At 37.2% G+C, this 27,303-nt stretch overlaps 2 protein-coding genes across 2 annotated transcripts; one reads left to right on the top strand and one right to left on the bottom strand.

Moving 5' to 3' along the window:
* The first annotated feature begins 558 nt into the window (after positions 1 to 558).
* LOC133531754 (uncharacterized) lies at positions 559 to 27,303 on the top strand. The gene is made up of 4 exons (XM_061870141.1): positions 559 to 675; positions 2,490 to 2,569; positions 7,646 to 7,766; positions 27,102 to 27,303. Exons 1-4 carry the CDS (start codon positions 656 to 658, stop codon positions 27,208 to 27,210), a joined length of 330 nt encoding a protein of 109 aa, XP_061726125.1. The 5' UTR covers positions 559 to 655; the 3' UTR covers positions 27,211 to 27,303.
* LOC133531526 (uncharacterized) lies at positions 17,716 to 24,283 on the bottom strand. Its single transcript, XM_061869795.1, has 5 exons — positions 23,918 to 24,283; positions 22,985 to 23,190; positions 21,030 to 21,832; positions 20,369 to 20,488; positions 17,716 to 18,931 (listed from the first exon to the last, which is right to left on the bottom strand). Exons 1-5 carry the CDS (start codon positions 24,102 to 24,104, stop codon positions 18,793 to 18,795), a joined length of 1,455 nt encoding a protein of 484 aa, XP_061725779.1. The 5' UTR covers positions 24,105 to 24,283; the 3' UTR covers positions 17,716 to 18,792.

Genomic DNA, 27,303 nt, shown 5'->3' with positions numbered 1-27,303 from the left:
TTTATAAATATTTATATATTATATATATCGTTGTCTAAGTACCCTCAACACAAGCCTTATTGAGCTTACTGTGGGACTTAGTCAATTTGTGTAATGTCCTATAATAATATAAAAATAATATAAATCTTTATTCCAGGCAATTAGTGGTTCATAAATAAATACATTAAAACTAACATTCATATGATAACAATATATTTAAAAAGTAAACACTATAAATCACATTATAGTTGCGATGCATTACGCAACCCCGCAGGTCAGGGCGGCTACCGGGAAAATCGAAATTCGTCAATTGCGGGCATTTTTCTCTGTCACCCTGATTACGTCTTACGAAGAGTAAAAGAGAAAGATCCCCGCTATTTGTGAATTTCGGTTTTCGCGGTAGGCCCTCAGAGCCGGCCGCGGAACCGCCGAAACTTGACACCCTTCGGCCAAAACTCCTCCTTGTTGAAGGTCGCTAGACGTCCAGTCGGAACTTAATGTACTTACCTATGAAAGCAACAAACGATTACTGATCCTTACCCCAGTTCCAAGATACGTGAATCACAGCAATTACATTACAAGTCATTAACTAATATACCTATGACCGGGTGACTCGTTTAATGTCATAACGATAAGTGTTTGCTCGTGTTTAGTTTACTGATATATTTATTAGGAAATGGACGCGCGAACGATACTGTAAGTAATTTATTTGATTATATTATAGATATTTATTCAACATTTAACACACTTTATCAGGCTTGGGAGCCTACCGCGAAAACCGAAATTCGCAAATTGCGGGGATCGTTCTCTTTTACTAAGACGTAATTAGTGACAAAGAAAAATGCCCGCAATTGAAGAACTTCGATTTTCGCGGTTATAGCCCTGATATCAGACCCGATATCGGGGCTATAACCGCGAAACCGAAATTCGCAAATTGCGGGGATCGATCGTTCTCTTTTACTAAGACGTAATTAGAGTGACAAAGAAAAATGCCCGCAATTGAAGAACTTCGATTTTCGCGGTTATATCCCTGATATCAGACCCGATATCGGGGCTATAACCGCGAAAATCGAAATTCGTCAAATGCGGGCATTTTTCTCTGTCACTCTAATTATGTCTTAGTGAGAGTAAAAGAGAAAGATCCCCGCAATTTGCGAATTTCGATTTTCACGGTAGGCCCCCGGGCCCGAGAAATATTTTTCCGTTTCACCAAATATCAGCACATCGATTACAATATTTGAAATATAAATAAATGGTTCATATACAAAAATATCAAACATTGAACATTTTGGCATTTAGAGACAAACTATTTTTTACATTTCAAATATTGTTAACAATGTACTGATATTCCGTGAAACGAAAACGATTATTCGGACCCAAATCGGGAAGTGTGGATGTAATTGACGCGTATGTGACATTCGTTTTATACATCATATTACATATATAGGTACAATATGTATAGAGATCATATGGTAGAGATGCTCTTATGGAACTTACAGTAGGAGTAAATAAATAAATATTATACGACATTATTACACAAATTGACTAAGTCCCACAGTAAGCTCAATAAGGCTTGTGTTGAGGGTACTTAGACAACGATATATATAATATATATAAATATTTATAAATACTTAAATACATAGAAAACACCCATGACTCAGGAACAAATGTCCATGCTCATCACACGAATAAATGCCCTTACCAGGATTTGAACCCGGGACCATCAGCTTCGTAGGCAGGGTCACTACCCACTAGGCCAATCCGGTCGTCAAAAGCAGTAGCCTACTAGGAGTATGTTTTTTTTAAACTTCTTTAATTTTGCATATACATATTTTAGTTAGCACTTTATTAAAACCGCTAACATTTATTGAACGATTGAACTATATCTAATGTTTGAAAAAAGATTTACCACAATTATGAATAAGGAGTGAAAATTCGCGATAAAAAAAGCTTGTAACCCCCAAAATCATTATGCATTTGATATTTTGAAATACCTCCGTATAGTCCGTATACACTAGCGCCCCTAGCGGCGAAATTAAACGCGCTATCCCTCATTCAGTATTTGAAATAGAGGTGGATTCTCAACGCCATTTGACTTTGTTCATCCTCATTCTTTCTCTGATATGTGTTAAATTTGTTACCACTTTTTGATATTTAACAAATTTAACACTTATCAGTAAAATAAGGATCAAAGTCAAATGGCGTTCTAAAGGTTTAATCATGTGTTAAAAGATGGCAGTAAATTTACTGTGGCTATCAAGTTTTCTTTGATAATCCACCTCTATTTCAAATTCTCTCTGGTATTGGGATGAGCGCGGGGTTCGGGAAGCAAGCAAGCGCCGCATTTTTTAGATTTTATTGTTTAACGATGCGTCATCTTAATAATTAGACCATTGTTATTGCTTTTGTTCTGTTACCATTACTCTGTTGTTACCATTGTTCTGTTATCATTTACTTTTCAGACATCAGGCAGAAAAAACTTGATCATTAGACCATTGTTTTCTTTCTAGATCCGTCGTAGTGGCGTTGACGATGTTCGTTTTCGTCTGGGCACAAAATGAGCAAGTTGAAACCACAAACACTACCAGTGGTAAGTATCATCATCATTTTTAGGGTTCCGTAGCCAAACGGCAAAAACGGAACCGTTATGGATTCGTCATGTATGTCTGTCTGTCCGTCCGTATGTCGCAGCCACTTTTTTCCGAAACTATAAGAGCAATACCTACTGTTGAAACTTGGTAAGTAGATGGAGAGCCCTTCTCGGATCGTCTAGAACGCAAAATTACTAGCGTAATTACTAGGTATTGGGACTATTGTAGTAAAGTGAACAGTATAACGATCTATGGATTGAAGTTTGGGAGCACAATGAGACTGGGTTATTGCAAAGACGTCCGGACACCTGCCATAACAATGTTTTCACTAGTTATCGAGGCAGGCGGTGACTCGCCGCCCACTAGATGGGCCCCTGAAAATGCCGTCGTGAAGACGACCAGGAGCAACACCGGTGTGAGCGGCTCAGGGGTGTCGAGAGGTGTTTATTATTATTATTATTAACCTTTTGACCGCCAAAGACGTCGTATGACGCGCGCGGCTACAGCCCAATATCAACCTTCATGCGTACCGACAAGGTTCACGGTTACGCGCCGCGTGCGATAGGCGTGGCGTTCAAAAGGTTAAAACGCCCCACTTGGTCGCTTGTCATAAGGATGAGATTTGCTTGTATCTTTACACGAATAATCTGTCAACTGTCAAGACGTCCTTGGCAAGCGACAAAGTGGGACGTTTTGCCGGCCGCGGACATATATAAGCGACAGTAATGCACGTGGCGAAGATGTGAACTTTCGTGGGGCGATATCTTCATACAGGCTGACACAAATATAGTCGGTCGGTAGGTAAAATGAACCATGCACCCTCATTTCAGGAATAAGTCTGCTAAGGCTTTTTCTGCCGAAACACCTTGAGATTACAATTCTAAAATAAGGATCTTACGGTTGTTGCTTACATAATCTCGTCTGCCAATATGTTTCGGCAGGAAAAGCCTTATACGTTCATGAAATGAGGGTTCATACCTACCGACTGGAATTGGTTTCATGGTGGTATCAGATTGGTATACTTAGGGGTCCCGATGGTCACTTTTGAGAGCGTTCGCCAAACACTTCCGACAAAAAAATACTGACAGATTTCGATATCTGTCTACATGTAAATTTCTAACTGCTGCCATAACTATTATTTCAGTACCTATCAGATGGGTTAAATCAGCCCCCCTTCGCACCGGAAGTTGCCTTCTTTTTTGTACTTTCGGCAAGTTCCGCCGTGACAGACTATCAAATTCGGACTTAGCATCACTTTTATTGGCACTAGCAACCCTTGCGCATTTCATCGCGGTATCAAGTCGGTACGAAATTTTCGTCGGCTCTTCTAACAATAGTCATTGATCTATACATGCATTATCTTGCGCGGCATTAAAATAAGTATTTGACATTGTCAAGCTGCGCGCAGTACAGTAGAGTCGCCCGCGGCACAATACGTGAGGTAATTTTTAGGGTTCCGTACGTACGTTCGTTAAGTAAAATGAAAATACTCTTAAAATTACCTACAGTCCAACTATTTACACTACATTTTGCAAATAAATATATTTTTATCTTTATCTTTAAAAGGAAATAACGGAACCCTTATTGGATCACATTGTTGTCCGTCAGTCTGTCTGTCAAGACCCTTTACCTCGGGAACTCGTAGAAGGCAAATGAAAACTCAGGTCTACAGTCTCTTGAAGCAGTGAAAAAAATCAAACTTCTAAGTTAACGTAAAAAAAAGATGCGGCCGTTTATGCCGCAAAAAACGTATATTTCGACACGCTCAAAGTAATCAAAATTTATATGGTACTTCCTGTTGACCTAGAACTATGAAATTTGGCAAGTAATTTCGTCTTTACTAGTACGGTCACGTCTAAAAATATCGATACGAAAAAAGTGCCAAAAATATGTATACACGACTTTATTGCTCATATATTAAGGTAGTGTCTAAACATTTTTGGCATATTTTTCGTATCAATATTTTCAGATGTGACTGTACAGGGAACAACCTGATAACTATAAATTTCTAAAAATAATAATAATAGGTCAATGGCACCAAGCATCAGAAAAGATTTTGGATATTTTTGATATTTATTCGACACCTGTAAAAATTCTACCGCTTTATGCTTTTACAGATGTCCTATTCGTCTCTTATGTTTTCTTTGTATTTCATGAAAGATACTGCAATTGGTTTCAATATTATTAAGAAATAAAAACTGTGGTTTTTGCCCCTATGCTGGCGCCATTCATTTTAAGAGTAACAAAAATCTATGAAAAATCACACTTAAGCAGCTCTATGGCTCTTGTTTATGGTAAAATGTTGCCAGTGTTTAAAAACTGACGATAAATACTTATTTTACAGGATTTGGCTACTACTACTTAAAGTTGTGGGTGTTTACTATATAAAAATAAATTAAATTTATTTATTTATTTTTTATTTATTTATTTATTTATTATTAACATAAAATCATACATCTCAAACAGGTACGGAGTCCCACAAAACAGTTTACACGGTTTGACTGTGGGATCGTGCAGTCTCTACTCTCTTATATTTATATTACAATGAGATTCGTTTCTATATGCTCAATAATTATTTTATGCAGTTTACAAGGTAAGTATTTGTACGGAACCCTCGGTGGGCGAGTCCGACTCGCACTTGTCCGGGTTGAGATCTGGTTTCTATAGCTATTCTGGTACGTTACTTGATCTTAGTAAGTTGTTCTGTCCTTGGAATATTTACTGGCGCGATCCATATTTATAATTGTTTTTCTACACATATTTTCCTCCTTTACAAGCATATTTACCACTCGGAAAACCTAGATAAGCAAAAAAGTCATTACTGCTCATATCAGGGTGCGTAGACAAGATATCGCTCGAAATGATGTCTAATAGATGGCGCCACTTTTTGATATTTAACTAATTTAACTCATATCAGTGAAAGAATAGGGATCAAAGTCAAATGGCGTTCTAAAAGTTATAATCATGTGTCGAAAGATGGCAGTAAATTTATTGTGGCTACAAATTTTACTTTGACATTCTACCAGAGTTAATAAATAAGTTACTTAAAGAGTGGAAAGATAAGATAACACCAAACAATATAGCATATATTCTTAATAAAACCGGCCAAGAGCATGTCGGGCCACGCTCAGTGTAGGGTTCCGTAGTTACTCTTCCGTCATAATAAGCTAAGCTGGAGCTTAAAGTATAGTAAATTGTTAACCAAGGGATGAAACGGTACCTTTCACCTGAGTTAAACAAATAGGCAAATTTGCATAATCAGTACCTAATTAAAATAAGTCTTTTTACTACGAAGGGAAAACTTTTTGCGATAACTCAAAAACAGCTAAACTGATCATGTCCGCTATAGTTTTCATTTAATGTCTTTCTTAAGCTCTACTTCCACGATTTTTTTCATATTTTTTGGACCTATGGTTCAAAAGTTAGAGGGGGGGGGGACACATTTTTTTTTTCTTTCGGAGCGATTATCTCCGAATATATTCACTTTATCAAAAAATGTTTCTTGAAAACCCCTATTAGTTTTGAAAGACCTTTCCAACGATACCCCACACTGTAGGTTTGAAGTGAAAAAAAAAATTCACCCCCACTTTACGTGTAGGGGAGGTACCCTAAAAAAAATTAAATTTTTAGATGTTATTGTACGACTTTGTCGGCTTTATTGATTTATATATCCATGCCAAATTTCAGCTTTCTAGCACTAACGACCACGGAGCAAAGCCTCGGACAGACAGACAGACAGACAGACAGACAGACAGACGGACATGGCGAAACTATAAGGGTTCCGTTTTATGCCATTTGGCTACGGAACCCTAAAAAGGAAATGCTTAAACAATTAAATTATTTTAACTAATGCATATTTATGTTATTTAATTTAATGCAAATGGAGCAGGCTGTATCGAGTAAGCGGGGACCGGTTCTTGTTTTGCTCGGCCGGCCGGTATGATAACAGACGCGCTCAGTTTGTGATATTTGCAATCATAATGTCATTTACGAATTAGATGTATATGTATATTGCATTGTATTTCTAATTATTAAATACTGCGGAATGGAGTATCGAGACAAACCATTGTGGTTTAACGATACTTTTTGATCAAATATTCTGTAATTGTGATTTATCTGTAATAAATAAAATAAAATAAAATAACCTATGGCGCCACTTTTTGATATTTAACTCATATCGGTGAAAGAATAAGGATCTAAGTCAAATAGCGTTCTAAAAGTTTTAATCATGTGTCGAAAGATGGCAGTAAATTTATTGTGGCTACAAATTTTACTTTGACATTCTACCTATGGAAGGTCGAGGCAAGGAACAGAATCTCCATAGGTAAACGAAAAATTGTCTGACAAAAAACCATAAATAGGTGGCTTTACAATACCTAGAACAATTGAGAAAAAAATCTCATCATAGACAGCGCACTTCACTCCGTCAATAACGCCTAGGTTCTTAGCTACTCTAGCGCTACTCTGGCGAGATTTGGAACTATTATTTATAGCTGACAGCTGGACACTTTTGCAACAGTTCTGCTTAAGGAGATTCTGTTCCTTGCCTCTACCTTCCATAATTATACCTCTAAGTATTTCAAATTCGCTTTATAAGATAAGTAGGCCCTATTTTAACCGTGAGGAGTCACATGGCTATTGGCTAATGGCTAGTTTAGCGATAATACCCGATGTCGCGGTTGAACTATTAATATTTGACCATGTTTGCTACTGAAAATGACGTCGCCTTACAATGCAATTGTAGCTACTGCAGGGCGGCTACCGGGAAAATCGAAATTCGTCAATTGCGGGCATTTTTCTCTGTCACTCTAATGACGTCTTACTAAGAGTAAAAGAGGTTTCCTCCCTTGGGACACAAATAACTATTGTTTTACAAGGGGCCAAAGTTATTGTTTAACCGCTCGTGCTGATATTGATACCCGAGCAAGCGAAAGATTCCAAAATTCAAAAAGTGGAATCTTGAGCGTCGCGAGGATTTCAAAGCGCGATTAAACACATTTTAAATTTGTCCTCAGTCCTCAGTCAAAAATGTACCTCAGTCCAGATTTTTAAACTCTCTTTTTTTAATTCTCCAGAACCTGCCAAGGAATGTCTGACAGCCAAGAACGTGTCCGGCGTGTGCGTGCAACGGAATAGTTGTGACTATAGCACGGCAGCCATTGACCTCACGCTGTACGCACCACATAACTATACCAGGTACGTCCTGTTATTACTAACCGGCTGGACCAGACGGACAGTGGCCGGCAACACGAAATTAGTGACCATATTCTGCGTCGAAAGAAAAACGCATGAAAACTCGAAAACACGCGTTTTCCCAAACATAAGACTAATCTAGATCGGTTGTTTACCCCCAAAAACCCCCATATACCAAATTTCAGCAAAATCGTTAGAGCCGTTTCCGAGATCCCGGAAATATACATATATATATATACAAGAATTGCTCGTTTAAAGGTATAAGATACTCTTAGCAGACGGCAGCGGGCACCGACTCCGCTCCAACGCGAATCTCTCGCTATGAATCCCAACCTCACAAACATCGATTCTATGGCAAGTCCTTCACGGTTTACTCTGTCAAATTATGAAATTATTTACCATCTTCTCTTCGACAGTGTTATGGAGTGTGGAATTAAGAGGAGTGGCATCTGTTATGTTATGGTAGAACTGTTGCAAAAGTGTCCAGCTGTCAGCTATAATTAATAGTTCCAAATCTCTCCAGAGTAGCGCTAGAGTAGCTAAGAACCTAGGCGCTATTGACGGAGTGAATTGCGCTGTCTATGATTTGATTTTTTTGTTCAAGTACTCTAGGTATTGTAGCGCCACCTATTTAAAGTTTTTTGATGACACTTTTTGGTACATGGAGATTTCGTTCCTTATCTCCACCTTCCGTAGACAGTGTCAATCTGGGCGAATTTAAAAAAGTTATGGCTTTCGGACGAAACTTAATTTAAGGGATGTGTGCGGTATTGTAGTTTTTGTATATATGTAATATATATATTTAGTTGTATATATTTGTTGTAGGTCATATAACATTGCATGTATATTGTAGGTTGAAATAAATACCTTTTCTATTTTTTTTTGCTCCACTTTGTACAGTACGGTACGGATGTCTACCGTCTTCTATTTTCCCTCATTGCTCATAGGTTAACTGGAAGAGATCCCTTAAAGGGATAAGTTCACCTTTGTAATAACGATGATTGATATACTTCCTGTTTTGTTTTCATTTCTGTACAATAAAGAGTTTTACTACTACTATTGGGAGCCCATAGTTCCACACTTTTTTTAATACTACGTCGGTGGCAAACAAGCATACGGCCCGCCTGATAGTAAGAAAAGAGCGTACTCCCATCTTAAAGTCCGGCAACGCACTTGCAACCCCTCTGGTGTTGCCGGTGTTCATGGGCGGCGGTAATCGCTTACCATCAGGTGATCCGTCTGCTCGTTTGCCTTCTCCACCATAAAAAATATATGTATGTATTTATATTTATGTATCATATTATTCTATGTAACGTATAATTTTATATAATTTTTTTATTTTGTCATTTTACTCTGTATTCTGACCCTGCACCAATTAGGATCTTCCGGTTTGGCTCATGGTTGACTGGTAGAGAATGCCTTCTGGCATTAAGTCCGCCATTTGTACTCTTCATGTATTGTGCAATAAAGTTTAAATAAAAAAATAAATAAATAAAAAAAGCAGTTTCCGTAGCCTGATCTACATGCGCGTTGCCGACCTTAACACTCCGCACCCTCGTTGAGCTCTGGCAACCTTACTCACCGGCAGGAACACAACACTAATGTTATTTGGCTGCTGTTTTCTGTAAGTACTTCCCCAGTTGGGCTCTGCTCTAAATCTGGAATGACATCCGCTGTGCTTAGGGTTGCCATCTTTAAAATTTGGAAACCAGGACAAGACGCGTGAAAACCGCGGATTTTTAGAGTCCAGGACCCGGACATGTGAACAGGTTTTTTTAAACAGGTTGTGCGTGTGTCGCGGGCGGCCTAAGACTTTAAATTTTTAAACCCGGACTACAAATGAAGCCCTCCCCGGATGCCCTCTAAACTAAGAAAGGGTAATGTCTTTTAAATACTTAGGCCATGTTGTCACCTCAGATTTAAAAGATAACATGGATATCGAGCGCGACCGGAGGGCCCTGTCGGTAAGGGCAAACATGATTGCGCGTAAGTTTGCGCGCTGTACTAGGGAGGTGAAATTAACTCTTTTTAGAGCATATTGCACCTCCCTGTATACGTGCAGTTTATGGACGTACTACACTCAGCGGGCCTACGGGGCCCTTCGGGTTCAATATAACAACGCGTTCCGGGTATTGGTGGGGCTGCCCCGCTTCTGTAGCGCATCAGGGATGTTTGCTGTAGCGCGCGTCGATTGCTTTTATACAACTATGCGCAAACGATGCACATCCCTGGTGCGCCGGGTGCGGGCCAGCCCCAACCCAATCCTGCGCTCGATTGCCGAGAGATTTGACTGCCCATATTTGAGGCATTGTGATGACATGCATGTTTCTAGAAGTACCTATTATGTCTAACCACTAAGTAGGTGCTTCTAGAAACATAACTGTCTTAGTAATTATTTAGTGATAAGTTTGTACATATTAACATAGCTGTAAGTGCATACTAACATACTTATGAGTCTAAAGTTACTTGAAATAAATGATTAAATAAAAATAAAATAAACTAGGACAAATCCGGACGGATGGCAACCCTAGCTGTGCTGTGCCCTACCGCACTTAGCGAGATGACATTCTCAGTACCCATACCTCTCTTTTGGACGTAGTTTAAGGACGTAACTGGTCCAATGCTACTGCTGGGCAACGACCTCCCTGTACTGTACCCAACTAGCAAAAACACGCTTAGAATAGTCTCAAGACTACAATTTTTTCGCTCTTATATTGATCTTATAGCATCGTATAAGCCCGGATTTGGGCACAAATTATAAGCGTATTTATTTTGATATCGTTCTAATATCAGTCTAATTGAATGCTGCTTGCATTTACAGTAATCTTTCCAAAACTTATTTAAGCTACCTTAGGCTAATATCGCTTTTACGTAAGTATCTTGTAAGCCTACATAGGCTTATATTGGTCCAACGTTAGAATCTTATGAGCCTTAATAAGCTTATTTAGATTTTTTGTAAGATCACACAGAGAGTTGAAACATTCTATTTGTGAAGTATAAGTGTACGAGTGAAATTAAATGCAGCAGCGTGACATAAATATGTTAGTGTAAGTATTTATCTAACTGTTTATGAATTATGTTTAAATATAATAACGTGCTCTTTATCATCGTGTGTGTTTATGTTTTACGGTATGTAATCACGTGGGAAAATATTATTTACTGTAAAGTAGACCCTGTTTTCCACTTCAAACTTCATGCGCCTGATCAAATATGGTATTTGTATCCGTTTATAATTATTTTATTTCTTTATTTGTACTGATAGTCAGCCATAGCTGTAGGTGTATTATTAAAGCGCACTATTAGACTATTATAAGATTATTTACACTAAATTCTGCATTCAGAATACAAATGATATGGCCATGTTGAATTAATTAGGGTTCCTTGGTTTACTTACTAAAACCCTAAATACATTTGTTTATCCTTACTAGATCACTTGACACATACTAATAAACTAAATGTTTTTTTTTTATTTAAGTGACAAGATTGGTGATGCAAAATGGTTGTATTTATGGATATAGACCATTACTTGATGAAGAAAGACTTCCGCATGTTAAAACATTTTCCTACTCCTCTACTGTTATCTGTCATTTATGCATTCATTAACACGAATATAAGAACATACATAAAAGATTTCAATAAAAGTCTATATTGTCTATTCCTCATAAAAGCTCTTGTGCTTTTATAAGCTATAACGTTACTGCGATTAATGGCTACCAACCTAACAAAACCAAAACGAATACAGTTTTAAACTAAGTGCATTGCTGCCAACTTACAAAATATTCATTTGGTTGCATAGTAAAAATAATTACTTCATAAGTCAGAAACACGCATGTGACACCCGTAATATAGCAACACCCATAGACTACGAAGACCGCTTAGCGTTGCTTGTTAGTCTCCGTAGGCTACGGTGGCCAAAATTGAGAAAAAACTGTCCAAAAAATTAATTTAGCAAGTAGCAAGTACCAGGGCCTCATGAGTTACGAGGAGGTGTCGCCGACCGGCCGGCCGCGGGCCGGGCGCGTAACAAGGTATGCTCGCGCGTCTTGGCTATATACTTTTGCTGTAATTTGTTTACCTAAATTAAGATTTATTTTTGTTGACTCGTAGGAAAAATATTATATGCAACGTTGTATAAGTAGGTCAAAAAATTCTCGTGGCGTATTCCTTTACAATGTTCGCCTACGCCTTCGGCTCCGGCTCACATTGTAACTCACGCCACTCGCCTTTTTTGACCCTTCTTATACAACTGTTGCATAAAATACTATTAACATGGCCTTGGGAAGAAACACAATATACAAGTCTTGTTATTAAGCTACTATGCCAATACATTCCAGGAGACAACTCATTAATTTGCACAATCTCTTTGTTTGTGTTAAGCAGTGTCCTTGCGTCCTTTGGTAGAACATTATTTAGTCTTCTGTTTAAAATAATTAGCAATCCATTTACTGCTGCATGAGGGATATTAAATTTTAACGCCCATTTTTGTAATTCACTTTTTAAGGCAAAATCTTTCTCATAATCTGTTTTGCCATCGGTCGAAGATTCTTTTTCACTAAAATCATTAATTTCACATACTGAAACTTTGTCCTCAACCTCTACATCTTTCATGCAAGCAGAACCTACAGAACCCTCACTAATATTTTCACCAACACTACGTTGTCTTGGCAGGAGCTGTATATGTATTTGATTTACTTATGATTTTTTTGTACTTCTGAATTTTCCGCCGATAACCATCACTTCTCGAACGTTTTTTTCCAGTTGTCGTAATCCATACCTATTTAAAATTACACTCTTACTTTAAATTACAAAAAAAAATTAATTAAATATCATACTTACAAGTGTTCCCAAAATCGATTTAAGATCAAACGATCTTATATTGATCTTGTCTTTTGTGATATAAGTATCTTTATCCTATATCACTCTAATATCTTACTAAAGTGCTGCTGTTGATCTTATTATGCTTGTTTATAGCTTTAAATAAGATCAGAAAAGTACGTACTTACAGTGTTCTTATGCTATGTTGATATTAGTCTTACATTCTTACAATAGCATTTAGAAAGTGTAATATAAAATCAAATGAACTTAGAGAATGGGGATATAAAACTAGGTACTCTCAAGTTCAATGAGACTTCGTAAATGTTATTGTAGGACCAAGAGGCTTATAATAGTATTATACTATGTTGATATTAGTCTTACATTCTTACAATAGCATATATAAAGTCTAATATAAAATCAAATGAACTTAGAGAAAGGGGATATAAGACCAGGCACTCTCAAGTTCAATAAGACTTCGTAAATGTTATTGTAGGACCAAGAGGCTTATAATAGTATTATACTATGTTGATATTAGTCTTACATTCTTACAATAGCATTTATAAAGTCTAATATAAAATCAAATGTACTTAGAGAAAGGGGATATAAGACCAGGCACTCTCAAGTTCAATGAGACTTCGTAAATGTTCTTGTAAGAGCAAGAGGTTTATAATAGTATTATAAAATGCTCTTATATACATATATAAGACTAGGTAATAAGACTGACCTTACTAAAGCCGGTACTAGCTTGTCTAAGACTAATATAAGAGTGATGATATGTTCCAAAACAATAATAAGAGCTCTATAAGCTCATCAGTCTTATAAAGTGCGCAACCTGAGACTCTTTTGCTAGTTGGGTATGCTTAATAGCTAGAAGCCCCAACGCCAAAAAAAATCCAATTGCAAAAAAAAACAATTCTCCTTCTTCCTCGCGTTGTCCCGGCATTTTGCCACGGCTCATGGGAGCCTGGGGTCCACTTGACAACTAATCTCAAGATTTGGCGTAGGCACTAGTTTTTACGAAAGCGATTACCATCTGACCTTTCAACCCAGAGGGTAAACTAGGCCTTTTTGTCCGGTTTCCTCACGATGTTTTCCTTCACCGAAAAGCGACTGGTAAATATCAAATGATATTTCGTACATAAGTTCCGAAAAACTCATGAGCCGGCGGGGCAAAAAAAACAATTATATGCCAAAAATGCCTTACAACATTTTGGAAAAGAGCTGATACTCTTCGAACTGCTGGATCGATTTCTATCAAACATAGCCAAGAAACACCGCAAGGAAACTCGCTCTCATATAAAATAAACCGCATCGAAATCGGTCCATCCGTTGGCGAGCTACGATGCCACAGACAGATATTTTTGCGGGTTAAAAAGTAGTGTAACTCCCGCGCGTGCGCGATATTCCGTAACTTGCCTATATCTATAATCAAAGAGAATTAGAAATAGAGACGGATTGTCAAAGAAAACTTTGTAGCTACGGAAGGTGGAGATAAGGAACGAAATCTCCATGTACCATCAAAAAACTTTAAATAGGTAAAATAAGATCATTGTTCTAGAACATATTATATATTTTAATGTATTATAATATATAGGTATATATTTAAAACTATTTTAACATTGTTTTCTGTGATTTTACCTACAGTCGAATAACGCTAACTCTTCAGACTTCTAACAAACTGACACTGTTTGTATGGTTTGCTTGAAAGAGTTAGCGTGATTTGACTCAAGTCAAATCACGCTAATCACGCTAATATGCATATGCATATTTTGTTTTATATTTATTTATTTTATGCATACACTTATTATGTATATGTTACTTATTTTTTTGTTGACTCATAATATAAATTTGTATAAATGTTTTACTAAATGTGTACTCTATTGTAAATAATATCTTTATTTTCGTGTACATAATTATAATTAAACAGTTGATTATAAAAATGAGTATATCTCGTTATTATTGTAATTACACTAACCCATTCTGTTAGATGTGTACCTACTATTTAAATAGTGTTATGTTTTATCTCTTTAAATTAAAGAACGTAAAACCACCCAAATATATTTGTGTGAAAATCTGGCCCTGTTTTTTACCTGCTCTTCGAGAAACATAACATTGCTTCCTTGGCGCTAGCTAGCCGTGCGCTCGCATTACCAGTGCAAGCGAGGTCTTCGAATACGTATCTTTGTTTCGGATCGCAGTGTCACAAGTTAAGCTGGTTTTAGAGCGTTTAGTCGCCTACCTTAGACGCACCAGTAGAGATCAGACAGCTATTCTGTTAGAATTCTGTATTAGTTCATAATCAATAGAGTAGTAATTCAATAAACGCTACCTATGCGGCCTGACCATTTTTTCATAGTGGCACGCGCCTTTGCGGTTTTTAAACAATAGATAAGACGATAATCCGTAGAAGCTCACGGAGAAAAATATAAACTATAACGGTAACATCGATATTTCATTTTGTCAAACACTATTGTGCCACAAAAACTTCTATGTCTGGAAATAACACTCCAAACCGGTCTTTGGACCTGTGAAATAATACACAAATATAATTACAAAAAATATATTTCAAAAATTCATGTTCTGCGTCATCTACAAGTAAGTACATTTATAATTTACTCTCAACGTCACAATGTACAATTCTTACTTAGCTTAAGTAAGCTGCTAACAAATTAGTTACTAATATTTTTACAGCTGACAAAACTCGACTCTTGGGGTATATATAATATATATATATATATATATATATTTCGGACGACACAATTCATATTTTGTTAGTTACAATGTTTGTATGATATCAAATTTAATTATGTAACATTATAGGTTTTATGAAGTCATTTTGGAGAAAATTTGAAAAAAAAAATTGCTACGTAAAACACTACGTTATTGAGTTAATGAAATGAGACCCAATTGAAAAGATTCTAGAACCTCTTTTACTCAACACTTAAGAGCTTGGTAACGATTTTAGAGCAAAAATTTTAAATTGATAGATATAGTCGTTGAAATTGTACACCTTTTGTTACGTAATATCTAAATAACAAGTATTGGTTTCTATAAGCACGTCTTCTCATCTTGCCTTTTAATAATGCGGTCGCAAGCGTGCGTCCCCGGTAGGTAATGTGACGCGAAGGCAATTTTAGTCGTATTTAAAGCTCCTAATACCTTGATACTGACGGAATTATGGAGTGTGGATTTAAGAGAAGAGAACTCTGTTATGATAGAACTTATGGAAGGTAGAGTTAAGGAACGCAATCTCCATAGGCAGAACTTATGCAAAAATGTCCAGTTGTCAGCTATAAATAATAGTTCCAAATCTCTCCAGAGTAGCGCTAGAGTAGCTAAGAACCTAGGTGTTATTGACGGAGTGAATTGCGCTGTCTATGATTTGTTTTTTTTTTCAAGTATTCTAGGTATTGTAGCGCCACCTATTTAAGGTTTTTTGATGACACTTTTTGGTATATGGAGATTCCATTCCTTATCTCCACCTTCCGTAATAGAACTGTTGCAAAAGTGTCCAGCTGTCAGCTATAAATATTAGTTCCAAATCTCTCCAGAGTAGCGCTAGAGTAGCTAAGAACCTAGGTGTTATTGACGGAGTGAATTGCGCTGTCTATGATTTGATTTCTTTGTTCAAGTACTCTAGGTATTGTAGCGCCACCTATTTAAGGTTTTTTGATGACGCTATTTGGTATATGGAGATTACTTTCCTTACCTCCACCTTCCATAGGCGGAATAGTTCCACAGAACTGAAGCCATGATTTTAAAAGAACGAATGATTATTTTTTGTTCGGAATATCATCACAAAAAAATGTTATGAAAAGTTTTCTTAATTTATATTTAAAGTTAATTGTTTTAATGTAAAATAACGGTAGCTAATTTGCCAGCACCCTATATAGAAGGATGGATGTAATTCATATCCTTTTTAGGGTTCCGTAGTCAACTAGGAACCCTTATAGTTTCGCCATGTCCGTCTGTCTGTCTGTCTGTCCGAGGCTTTGCTCCGTGGTCGTTAGTGCTAGAAAGCTGAAATTCGGCATGGATATATAAATCAATAAAGCCGACAAAGTCGTACAATAAAATCTAAAAATTTAATTTTTTTTAGGGTACCTCCCCTACACGTAAAGTGGGGGTGAATTTTTTTTCTGCTTCAACCCTACAGTGTGGGGTATCGTTGGAAAGGGCTTTCAAAACTAATAGGGGTCTTCGACAAACATTTTTTGACAAAGTGAATATATTCGGAGATAATCGCTCCGAAAGAAAAAAAAAAATGTGTCCCCCCCCTCTAACTTTTGAACCATAGGTCCAAAAAATATGAAAAAAATCGTGGAAGTAGAGCTTAAGAAAGACTTTAAATGAAAACTATAGCGGACATGATCAGTTTAGCTGTTTTTGAGTTATCGCTAAAAGTTTCCCATTCAAAGTAAAAAGACTTTAATTAGGTACTGATTATGCAAATTTGCCTATTTGTTTAACTCGGGTGAAAGGTACCGTTTCATCCCTTGGTTAACAATTTACTATACTTTAAGCTCCAGTTTAGCTTATTGTGACGGAAAAGTAACTACGGAACCCTACACTGAGCGTGGCCCGACATGCTCTTGGCCGGTTTTATTTATGTATACCCATTTGTGCCCGCCCCACGTGACCGCCGCCATATACGAGGTGGGCACAGCTGGGAATGATTTTTACAGCGCCTATTCCCATCTGTTCCCAGCGGGTCTGGGAATAGACAATTTTATCACAAGATGCAATTAATATACTCTTTTTTATCACAATATTGACCTCAATATAATAAGGTTAGACTAACGCCAAAAGAAACGTAGTTTTGTACAGACGCCATCAGATATATCGGAGCGGACGAGGTGCTCGTAAATATCTGAACGCGCACTCTAACGCCTCGACAAGCTTGTTCAGATATTTGTGAGCGCCTTGGCCGCTCCGATTTATCTGATGGCAACTGTACGAAACACAAACATTCTATTGGGATATTTTTAATTTTTTAGCGATTTCGGGGTTGGTCTCATAGTAAAAGTTGCTCAGTATGATGACCTATACACCGTGTTTTTATTGAATTCCGATAACTTCGGGGTATCGGTAAGTACGTTTAAGGAAACTAAATGGCTTAATTAATTAAAAAAAAAAAATATAATTTTTTTAATATTTTAATTTTTATAAAAAGTAATTAAATGTTGCATATAGCGTTGTTGTAACACGGGCATTACATTTAACTCAACCAAACAATTGAAAACTGTGACATCTCAATGTCATTTTGAACATCGATCGTCCGAGATAGTATGTGCGCTAATTAGCAAATGTATTAACTCGGACTAAACACTAATCAATATGTAAAGAGGCCCTAAGGGAAGTGTACACGCTCGTAAGAGCATTATAAGATAAAAATTAATTATTGATTATCTCCGAAATGGAGTTAATTAGAATACAGGTCTTTGAGAAAGTTACTTAATTTAAGCTCAGGGATGCACACTTGAAATTAACGGACATAAAAAAAAACACGGTGCATATTCACCCGTAAATTATTGCAGGTAACTAAATAAACACACTGTATAACTGTAAGCTTGCTCGATGACCTTGAAGTACTGGAAAATTCATACAACCCTAAATTTTCAAATGTGTTTTCATAATCTGATATTTTATTATTAAAATATGCAACAAAATATATCTAAAATGATATTGAAAGGTAAAAGTGACATCTCATGTAGATATTTTGAACACAGTTCACACGGTCCTAGGGGCCGTGTCAGATAAAAATAAATCATTGATTATCTCCAAGATGGACTTAATTAGAATACCGGTTTCTTTGAGAAAGTCACTTAATTTAGGCTCAGGAATGCACCCTTGAAATTGTTGGACTTAAAAAGTCTTATAAAAAAAACACCGTGTATTATATAAGATAAAAATAAATCATTGATTATCTTCAAAATTGAGTTCATTAGAATACCGGTTTCTTTGAGGTTACTTAATTTAGGCTCAAGAATGCATCCTTAAAATTATCGGGGTTTAAAAAAACACCGTGTATCATATCAGATAAAAATAAATCATTGATTATCTCCAAAATGGACTTAATTAGAATACCGGTTTCTTTGAGAAAGTTACTTAATTTAGGCTCAGGAATGCACCCTTGATTGTCGGACATTAAACAAAACACCGTGTATGGTATCTTTACTCTGTAGCATGCACAATTAGGTTGGTTTGAATCTAGTTAATTTTCGAACAGCTTGTGCTCCCCCTCCCCAATGTTTTCGCACCGATGGTGCCACCTGGCGGTTGCCAGTTGTGTGGCCACGAACTCCTTGTCACAGTGGCTGCAGCTCCAGTTAGGCTCGTTTTGATGAGACTCCCTGAAAGTACACTTTATTATAAACTTATACCATAGTTGAATTATGTTTTTTTCCTACTCCTCTACTGTTATCTGTCATTTATATTTTAATTAACAAGAATATAAGAACACAGATAAAAGGTTTCAAGAATAGTCTATATTGTCTATTCCTCATAACAGCACTTGTGCTTTAAAATCGCTATTACGTTAGTGCGATTAATGGCTACCAACCTAACAAAATCAAAACTAATACAGTTTCAAACTAAGTGCATTGCTGCCAACTTACAAAATATTCATTTGGTTGCATAGTAGAAATAATTGCTTCATAAGTCAGAAACACGCATGTGACACCCGTAATATAGCAACACTCATAGACTACGTAGACCGCTTAGCGTTGCTTGTTAGTCTCCATAGGCTAACTGTGGCCAAAATCGAGAAAAAAACTGTCCAAAAATTTAATTTAGCAAAGAGCAAGTACCAGGGCCTTATGAGTTACGAGGAGGTGTCGCCGACCGGCCGGGGCGGGCCGGGCGCGTAACAAGGTATGCTCGCGTATATTAGCTATATATACTTTTGCTTTGTTTTTTTACCTAAATTAAGATTTATTTTTGTTGACTCGTAGGAAAAGTATTGTATGCAACGTTGTATAAGTGGTCAAAAAATGCTCGTGGCGTATTCCTTAAAATACTATAGGATTAGATCTTGCCGTCATGCACAGTCGCGGACTTAAATTGTAGAGCCGGTTAGGTAGGGAAGGTGGAAGTAAGGAATACAATCTCCATAGGCAGAGCTGTTGCAATGAAATAAGTATATAAGAGGAAGCCTGAAAGTTGCACCCATAATAGAAAAACCGGCCAAGAGCATGTCGGGCCACGCTCAGTGTAGGGTTCCGTAGTTACTCTTCCGTCACAATAAGCTAAACTGGAGCTTAAAGTATAGTAAATTGTTAACCAAGGGATGAAACGGTACCTTTCACCCGAGTTAAACAAATAGGCAAATTTGCATAATCAGTACCTAATTAAAGTAAGTCTTTTTACTATGAAGGGGAAACTTTTTGCGATAACTCAAAAACAGCTAAACTGATCATGTCCACTATAGTTTTCATTTAATGTATTTCTTAAGCTATACTTCCACGATTTTTTTCATATTGTTTGGACCTATGGTTCAAAAGTTAGAGGGGGGGACACATTTTTTTTTCTTTCGGAGCGATTATCTCCGAATATATTCACTTCATCAAAAAATGTTTGTTGAAGACCCCTATTAGTTTTGAAAGAATTAGATAGATGTAGACTACGAAAATAATAGTATTTTTGGTAACAAAACGGTTGTATGGAGTGAGCACCCTTGGTCTTCTTAATTCTCTTTGGTTAAACATAATATGTAGCCCGTGTAAGCTTCCAGGACAAACCGGTCTCCACAAACTCCGTTCATAAGTATGACGGATTTTTTATGAACCTACCTGAAATGTGCCTTCAGCGCCTCTATGCCCTCGACGCCGTGGTACTTGGTCTGACAGATGGAACACTCCAGCTTCAGCCAGTCGCTGTCTGTGTTCGTCGACCTGGTCACCAGGCTTAACCTGCAGATGAAATAATTGTCATATTCCATTGACAGGTAAGGATGGGCCTTATGGACACTAAGAATCAAGGCTCGGTTTATAAAATACCGGTAAATACCGGTTTATTTCGGTTTTCTTCCGAACTCTTATAAGAACGCGAACGTTTTAAGAACTTAATTGTTACCTCAAAAACCGGTTTATTCGACGTGCGACGAAACCCATATAAAAATAGACACTGACATAGGTTAATTTGACTGATTTTGAATTTGAGATTTAATTAAACCGGTTTAAAAATAACGGTTTATCGATTTTAAGCGACAAACTTCCACGAAATGATTACGTAAAAATAACACTTTCACAATCTGTGCTATCAAAATCGCTGCAGGGTACAGATTTTTAAAGGGTCGGCAACGCGCATGTAACATCTCTAGAGTTGCAGGCGTCCACAGGCTACGATGACTGCTTAATCAGGCGGGCCGTATGCTTGTTTGCCACCGACGTAGTATAAAAAAGTGTTATCTTGGTTTAGAACTAAACAGCTTTGTATAGTAAAAAAAAATACCTGGATATATGGAACCACAGCATCGGTGAAATCTTCTCTTCCAGCTGCAAATCATATTTCTCCGATTCAGTATCAACTTCTTCATATAAATGTCTCACATATGGATATTTGCTCAAATAAAACCTAAATGTACAAGGTATTTCTACCCTCCCATCGTTATATGATGCTGTCAAAACTTTGAAATCCTCGTTAACCGTTTTAAATATAGTATCTACATCTTCTTGTTGTTCTTTACTATATCTGTTTGAATGCTGTATTTTCTCTATAACTAATTTCAAGTCTTTCCTAGCCACATCCGCTTGTGTTTTCGTATTCTTCCATGATTGTAAGTGTGTGTTTAACTTCGGCTCCCGTTCAAGCTGTCTTAGATTTTTATTAATTAATTTATGCTTGAAATTAGGCTGCATTTCTCGTTTATACTTAAAACATGGTATATTTATAGAAATATTGACATAGCAGGAATTTAACATAGACCGAAAGCTCTGTTGGTTAATATATATTTTTGATGGTACGTAAGAATCTATATTAAATATCGTGCTTTTGTGTTCTGGATGTGGTTTTCTGAAGAATAGTTTATTTAATTGGTTTCTAGTGCAATTTATCTCTAAGACAACGTCTCCGGGGACCGCTTTGCTGGTTTCGGGTATTTCTTGGCTTCGCTTTAGTTTCTGGGCTGCTTCTCGGGCGAAGGGTTGAGTCGCTTTCAATATGGTAGCGAGGTATTCCTTTAGGGATATGTATTCTATGTCGAGCATTTTTTCAATTTCTTCGTGGTCATCCATACAGCGGGTTTCATGCATGATCTAAAAGTTAAAATACAAGTTTTTTTTTATCTGTTACTTCGGGGTATAAATATAGCCAATTTAAGGAAACTGAATGGCTTTGTTAATTTTCGTTTTTTTTTTTTAAAGAAAATTACTGGTGATTTTTATTTTTTGTTAATTTCAAGAAAACACAACACAAAGAAACCGGTATTCTAATTAACTCCATTTTGGATTAGGCGGGTCCACACAGAGCGAGCATACGCGCGAGGCAATTTCATCACGTTTATACTGACCATTTTGTGCGTAAGAAAATTGCCTCGCGCGTATGATCGCTCTGTGTGGACCTGCCTATTTATACGTGCGTGCGTATACTAGCGTGTACACTTGCCTTAGGGTCTGTTTACATATTGGTCAGTGTTTAGTATGAGCTTATACATTTGTTACTAAACGCAAGTACTATCTCGGACGATCGATTCGAAATGTTATTGATATGTTGTTTTCAATTGTTTGGTGGATTAAAAAACAATGTCCATATTACAACAACGCTAGAATCAGACCAAGATAAGTTGACAGCGATTTTGATAGCCCATAGATAGATAGATAAACCATTTATTCGCTGCATTTGTGCACCATCTGGGCCTGTGGTGGGCAAAGAACGGCCCGCGGGCCAGCTTCGGCCCGCGCAACGGTTTCATCCGGCCTGCCGCTGACGTCCTTCGAAATAATTAGTATATGGCTCGGGGCATAACCGTTTCAAATCAAAATGCATTTATCCTGTAGTTCGCGCCCACCACTGGTCTGGGCTATAAAAATCGCTGCCAACTTGTCTTTTTATTTATTTATATTTAATTTTTAATTTTATAGCCAGAAAAAAAAAAAAATTTTTTTTTTTTAATCAGAAATATATTACTATACTATATCTATAGTTTTCCTTAATCTATGATAACCGATTTTACGTGCCTTTGGGCAAAGGCCTCCAATCTTCTTCACTCTTCCTTATTTTGCACTAATCCATGTTTTAGTCCTTCCAGCCATGTCTTCTATTTCATCGGACCATCTTTTAAATTGCCTACCTCTGTTAGGATTATGTCCTCTAGGAAGCCATGCCAACTTGTCTTGGTTTAACTCAATTACTTTTAAGTACTGTAAAGGAAAACAATATGAAGAGACATCTCCATTTGTAATTACTACCTGATCAAATTCATCCCACTGCGGCCATTCTTTCAAGAACTTTTTCAGCACATTCATATATATATCCACACTGATGAAGTGCAGGTTCGCGGGGTCCAGGTCGAACTCATTCTTCAGGATTCCGACGAGCTGGTTGTTGGTCAGCTTTGTGTTCTGCTTGCCGTTGTAGTTTATCAGGTGCTTCATTAGTTCTAAGAGGGGTTTTTCTGGAAAATAACTTGTTTGATTGAGATCGGTGTTTCAGGGCAAAAACATACTATATTGGCTCAAGTGTTATCAATATTGATAACAAGCAATTTCTAAATAACAACGAATGTCTCGTCGTTCAATAGGCAATTTCGCGCCTTTTCCTCGCACACCGCCTCGGCCGAGGCAAGTCTACACTGGCCATTTTCTGCGCGAGGAAATTGCCTAAATCGCATATTTTCCCCGGACGAGTCCGAAAATAATATTTTTAAAAAACAAGACCTTTAACTTTACATGTAGTTTTAATGTGCTTGTACATGAAAGGACACTTCTTGACACCCCCCCCGGACGGCCTCCAAACCAGGACAAATCCGGGAAAACCCGGACGGATGGCAGCCCTACTTATGGGCAATAAGAATGGGGCCAGTACAGTGGTGTCACGCACACACGCCACAACGCGATTGGTTGACGAGTGCGCATCCCACGAACGATTGATCGCAACTAGTTGCGTTAGACTGCACGATTGGCTCGAATTCGTGAGCGACTCCACTGAACTAGCACCATTCTTAACGCGCCCACTGATAATCAGTTCGCTGGACGATATCGGCCTGTCAGTTATTCGCAAAAGCTGACAATCGCCCTTTAGTGTCCGGGAGGCCCGTCCTTAGACGTCAATGAGGAACATGTGATGATTTGTGTAGTGCGTACAATCTAAATTACGGTTCATATCAATTAAGATAACATTACCTTCATCATCATTATTATCAGCAGTGTCCACAGTCTCTGCTTCATCGTAAGACCTTTCGTCCATGGTCAACTCTTGTGCGCTCGCTTTATTCGTAATCTTGTTTTTGAGGACATGTTTGCCTTGCTCGCCATCAGACACTGATGCTAGCTCGTCGCTCGAATCGTCCTCGACCACAATTAGTGACATTTTAAGTTATAAATTGTGAAATTCGCTGCAGTAAGCTAATTTATTGGCTTTTTCGCCAAACAGTCCAAACACATGAACACTAAAAAGGGTTGCCAGCTGCACGGAAGTGAATTATCGTATTTGAATGTCCAAAATAATCGTACCAATGAAAAAAATATCAAAAAAGCACTACCCTTAAAATTACTATCAAAATAAGCTTATCTGTCCACTATATATTTAAAGAAATCACAATTTTCATCTAAATTTCGTACAAATCAGTTTTAAATTTGTACATATTTGTTGTAGTTCCAAACGGTTTAGACAAAGTTTCTTTATCATTTTTGCCGATTTTTGACGCCATTGCCGTACTCTCAAGGAGCCGAACACCCAAACAGTGTGTATTGTAGACTTCTACATATTTTTGAGTGAGTGGCACATTTTGCTTCAAATACTAAACTTTTTTGGTGACATCGTCTAAGGGCCGAAAAAAAAAATGGTCATTGGCACCAATACTATACCGGACGTAAAATTAGCGTACATGTATCGTAATTTGTGTACGCCTGGCAACCCTGTCAAGAACTGTCAAGCGAAGCAAAACGTCAAAATTCAAAACTAAAAAAAATTGTTCAGATACGAAGTATTTAGCCGACATGCGAATTAGAATCGATTTTATACGTCGAATGGTATAATAAAGTTAACTTTCGGCAAAGTCTTAATTTGGTCTTAATTTGCAAATAAATTCATATTCATAATAAGATAAATGCAACCATAGATGTAGAGATACATATTTAACGTAAAAAAATGATAAATTTTCATGATGTGAATCGATTAATAATATATATTTAAAAACTTGCAAAATAATCGATTATCATAGTTTGGCCATTTCCGTTAATAGAAAAGGTGGCAAATTAAAAAAAATGTAAGCGCGAAGTGAGACAATAACCAAAGAGCATATTATAATATTTATAATCACTACGTTCTAACAATAACGGGAAAGGTACAAATACGGGACGCGACCCTTCACCCCACGTGCACTGTCTGGACTCTCAAAATGCTGCCAACTTATTTTGGACTCTGTATTAGAATCTGACCAAATTACGTAGGTTGTATTTGGTATGTTTTCAAGAACTTAAAACGCGTTTTTAATTTTGTCGCATTGCGTATGATCTGTAGGGCTAATATGCGCCATCTGCGTAGCAACAAGAACGCGGGCTGCCTCGCATCTGTGCCACATAAGTTAGCGAAAAGAGGACGATCACCCTATGTACTTGGCCCACGTATATACAACCACCTACCTAAAAGTATCAAGGATGCACCTTCCTTCCATACTTTTAAAATTAGATTAAAATATTGGTTACTAAAATCACCGTTTTACGACATAGACGAATATTTTTCCAGAGAAATTGTTGATGTGCCTAAATAAAATTAACTGTAATAAATAAAAACAATTATGACATACAAATTTAATGTATAATGTACTTAAAGGTACACTGTATATAACTGATATATAAAAAATATGTAAACTCGACCTGTAACCTAATGTTATTAATAAATTTTCATTTTCATTTTCATTCATTCATTTTCATTTTCATTATGGTCGGCTCTTTATCACTTGTCACTATGTCTGTCACGTTCTAACAAGTATGTAAGTGCGAAAGTGACGCATGGCATGACAGGTGATAAAAATGCGACCATGATATCGCTGCTGGGGGGTCTACCGCGAAAATCGAACATTCCGCACACGTATCAACCACCATTGGCTCTTTTACTCTCACTAAGACGTAATTAGAGTGACAGAGAAAAATGCCCGCAATTGACGAACTTCGATTTTCGCGGTTATAGCACTGTGCCTCACGGGGTGCTCGCGTATATCGCATCTATAGAAAATACACTATATCTATGGTTCATATTCAGTGATCGGAACTATGGGAGTAAAACTTTAACAAAACTTATCAAGCGGACGTAAAAAGAGTGCTTATAGCCTTAAAAATATTCGAATATCTATGAATGTAAATATTTTTATGGCTGTAAGTACTATACTATTCCTATCCCTATGGACATGAATATTTTTAGGGCTGTATGCACTATTTTTGTCCGCTTAACAAGTTTTGTTAAAGTTTTACTCCCATAGTTCCGATCACTGTTCATATTAGTTTTTTCCTATCACCTATTCAGAAAGGGGCTTTTTCTCCCTGCTAGGAGGGATCAAAGTGGTCACATCTGAAAATATTGATACGAAAAGAGTGCCAAAAATATGTATACACTACATTATTGCCCATATATTAAAGTAGTGTATTGTGTAATAATAATATTGTGTAGTAATAGTGGCACATTTTCGTATTGATATTTTCAGACGTGACTGTACTTTTAAATTCTAGGACACATTTTTTTTTTTTTTTAATTTTTTTTTTTAGTTTAGGTAAATAATGTTTTGAAACATTATAATTTCCTCATAAGTGATGTGAAAAGCAGTAGGTATGTGTCACATGGTACCAAAATTATTTCCACCTTGGGCGTTAAAGTGGAATCCCTCACTACGCTCAGGATTCAATATACGTCTTCGCCGTAAATTTGTCACATTGTTCCCTTGTCACATCACACCATCAACTATTTTTAACCCCCAACGCAAAAAGAGGGGTGTTATATGTTTAACGCCAATGTCTGTCTGTCTATGACATTGCAGCTCTCCAACGGATGGACCGATTTCGATGCAGTTTTTTTTTTTACGTGGTAGCGAGTTTCCATGCGGTGGTTCTCAGCTTTGTTTGATAGAAATCGATCCAGCTGTTTGAAGAGTGTTAGCTGTTTTCAAAAATGATGTAAGCATAAAATTGACATTTTGACATGTAGCGTATCTAGGGGGATATTAGTAGTTATAGTCGTTTAAACAAGTTTGTTAAAAGGCGCGAATTTTAAATTTTCTATGGGACGATAAAACTTCGCGCCTACATTTTTTTTTCTACTACCGGAAATGGCCTGATAGGACTACATTTAAAGATAAACATCTTTGTTCATCAGACCCTGTGCGACAGCGGAGGTGTGCTGCCCGCAAGCCGCCATCGTCCACGTGGAGCCCCCGAGCCACGCCACGTTCGACAGCGACGAAGATGATGATAATGATGACTGACTCTTATGAGATCAAGGAAACACATCAACTTCTTAGCGTCGTCCCAGCATTTTGTCTCAGCTTACTTGTGGAGCCTTGGTTCTACTCAATAAC

This window comes from Cydia pomonella, chromosome 25 (genome assembly GCF_033807575.1).
Source record: "Cydia pomonella isolate Wapato2018A chromosome 25, ilCydPomo1, whole genome shotgun sequence".
Taxonomy (NCBI): domain Eukaryota; kingdom Metazoa; phylum Arthropoda; class Insecta; order Lepidoptera; family Tortricidae; genus Cydia; species Cydia pomonella.
This window is presented reverse-complemented; position numbering and strand designations above follow the sequence as displayed.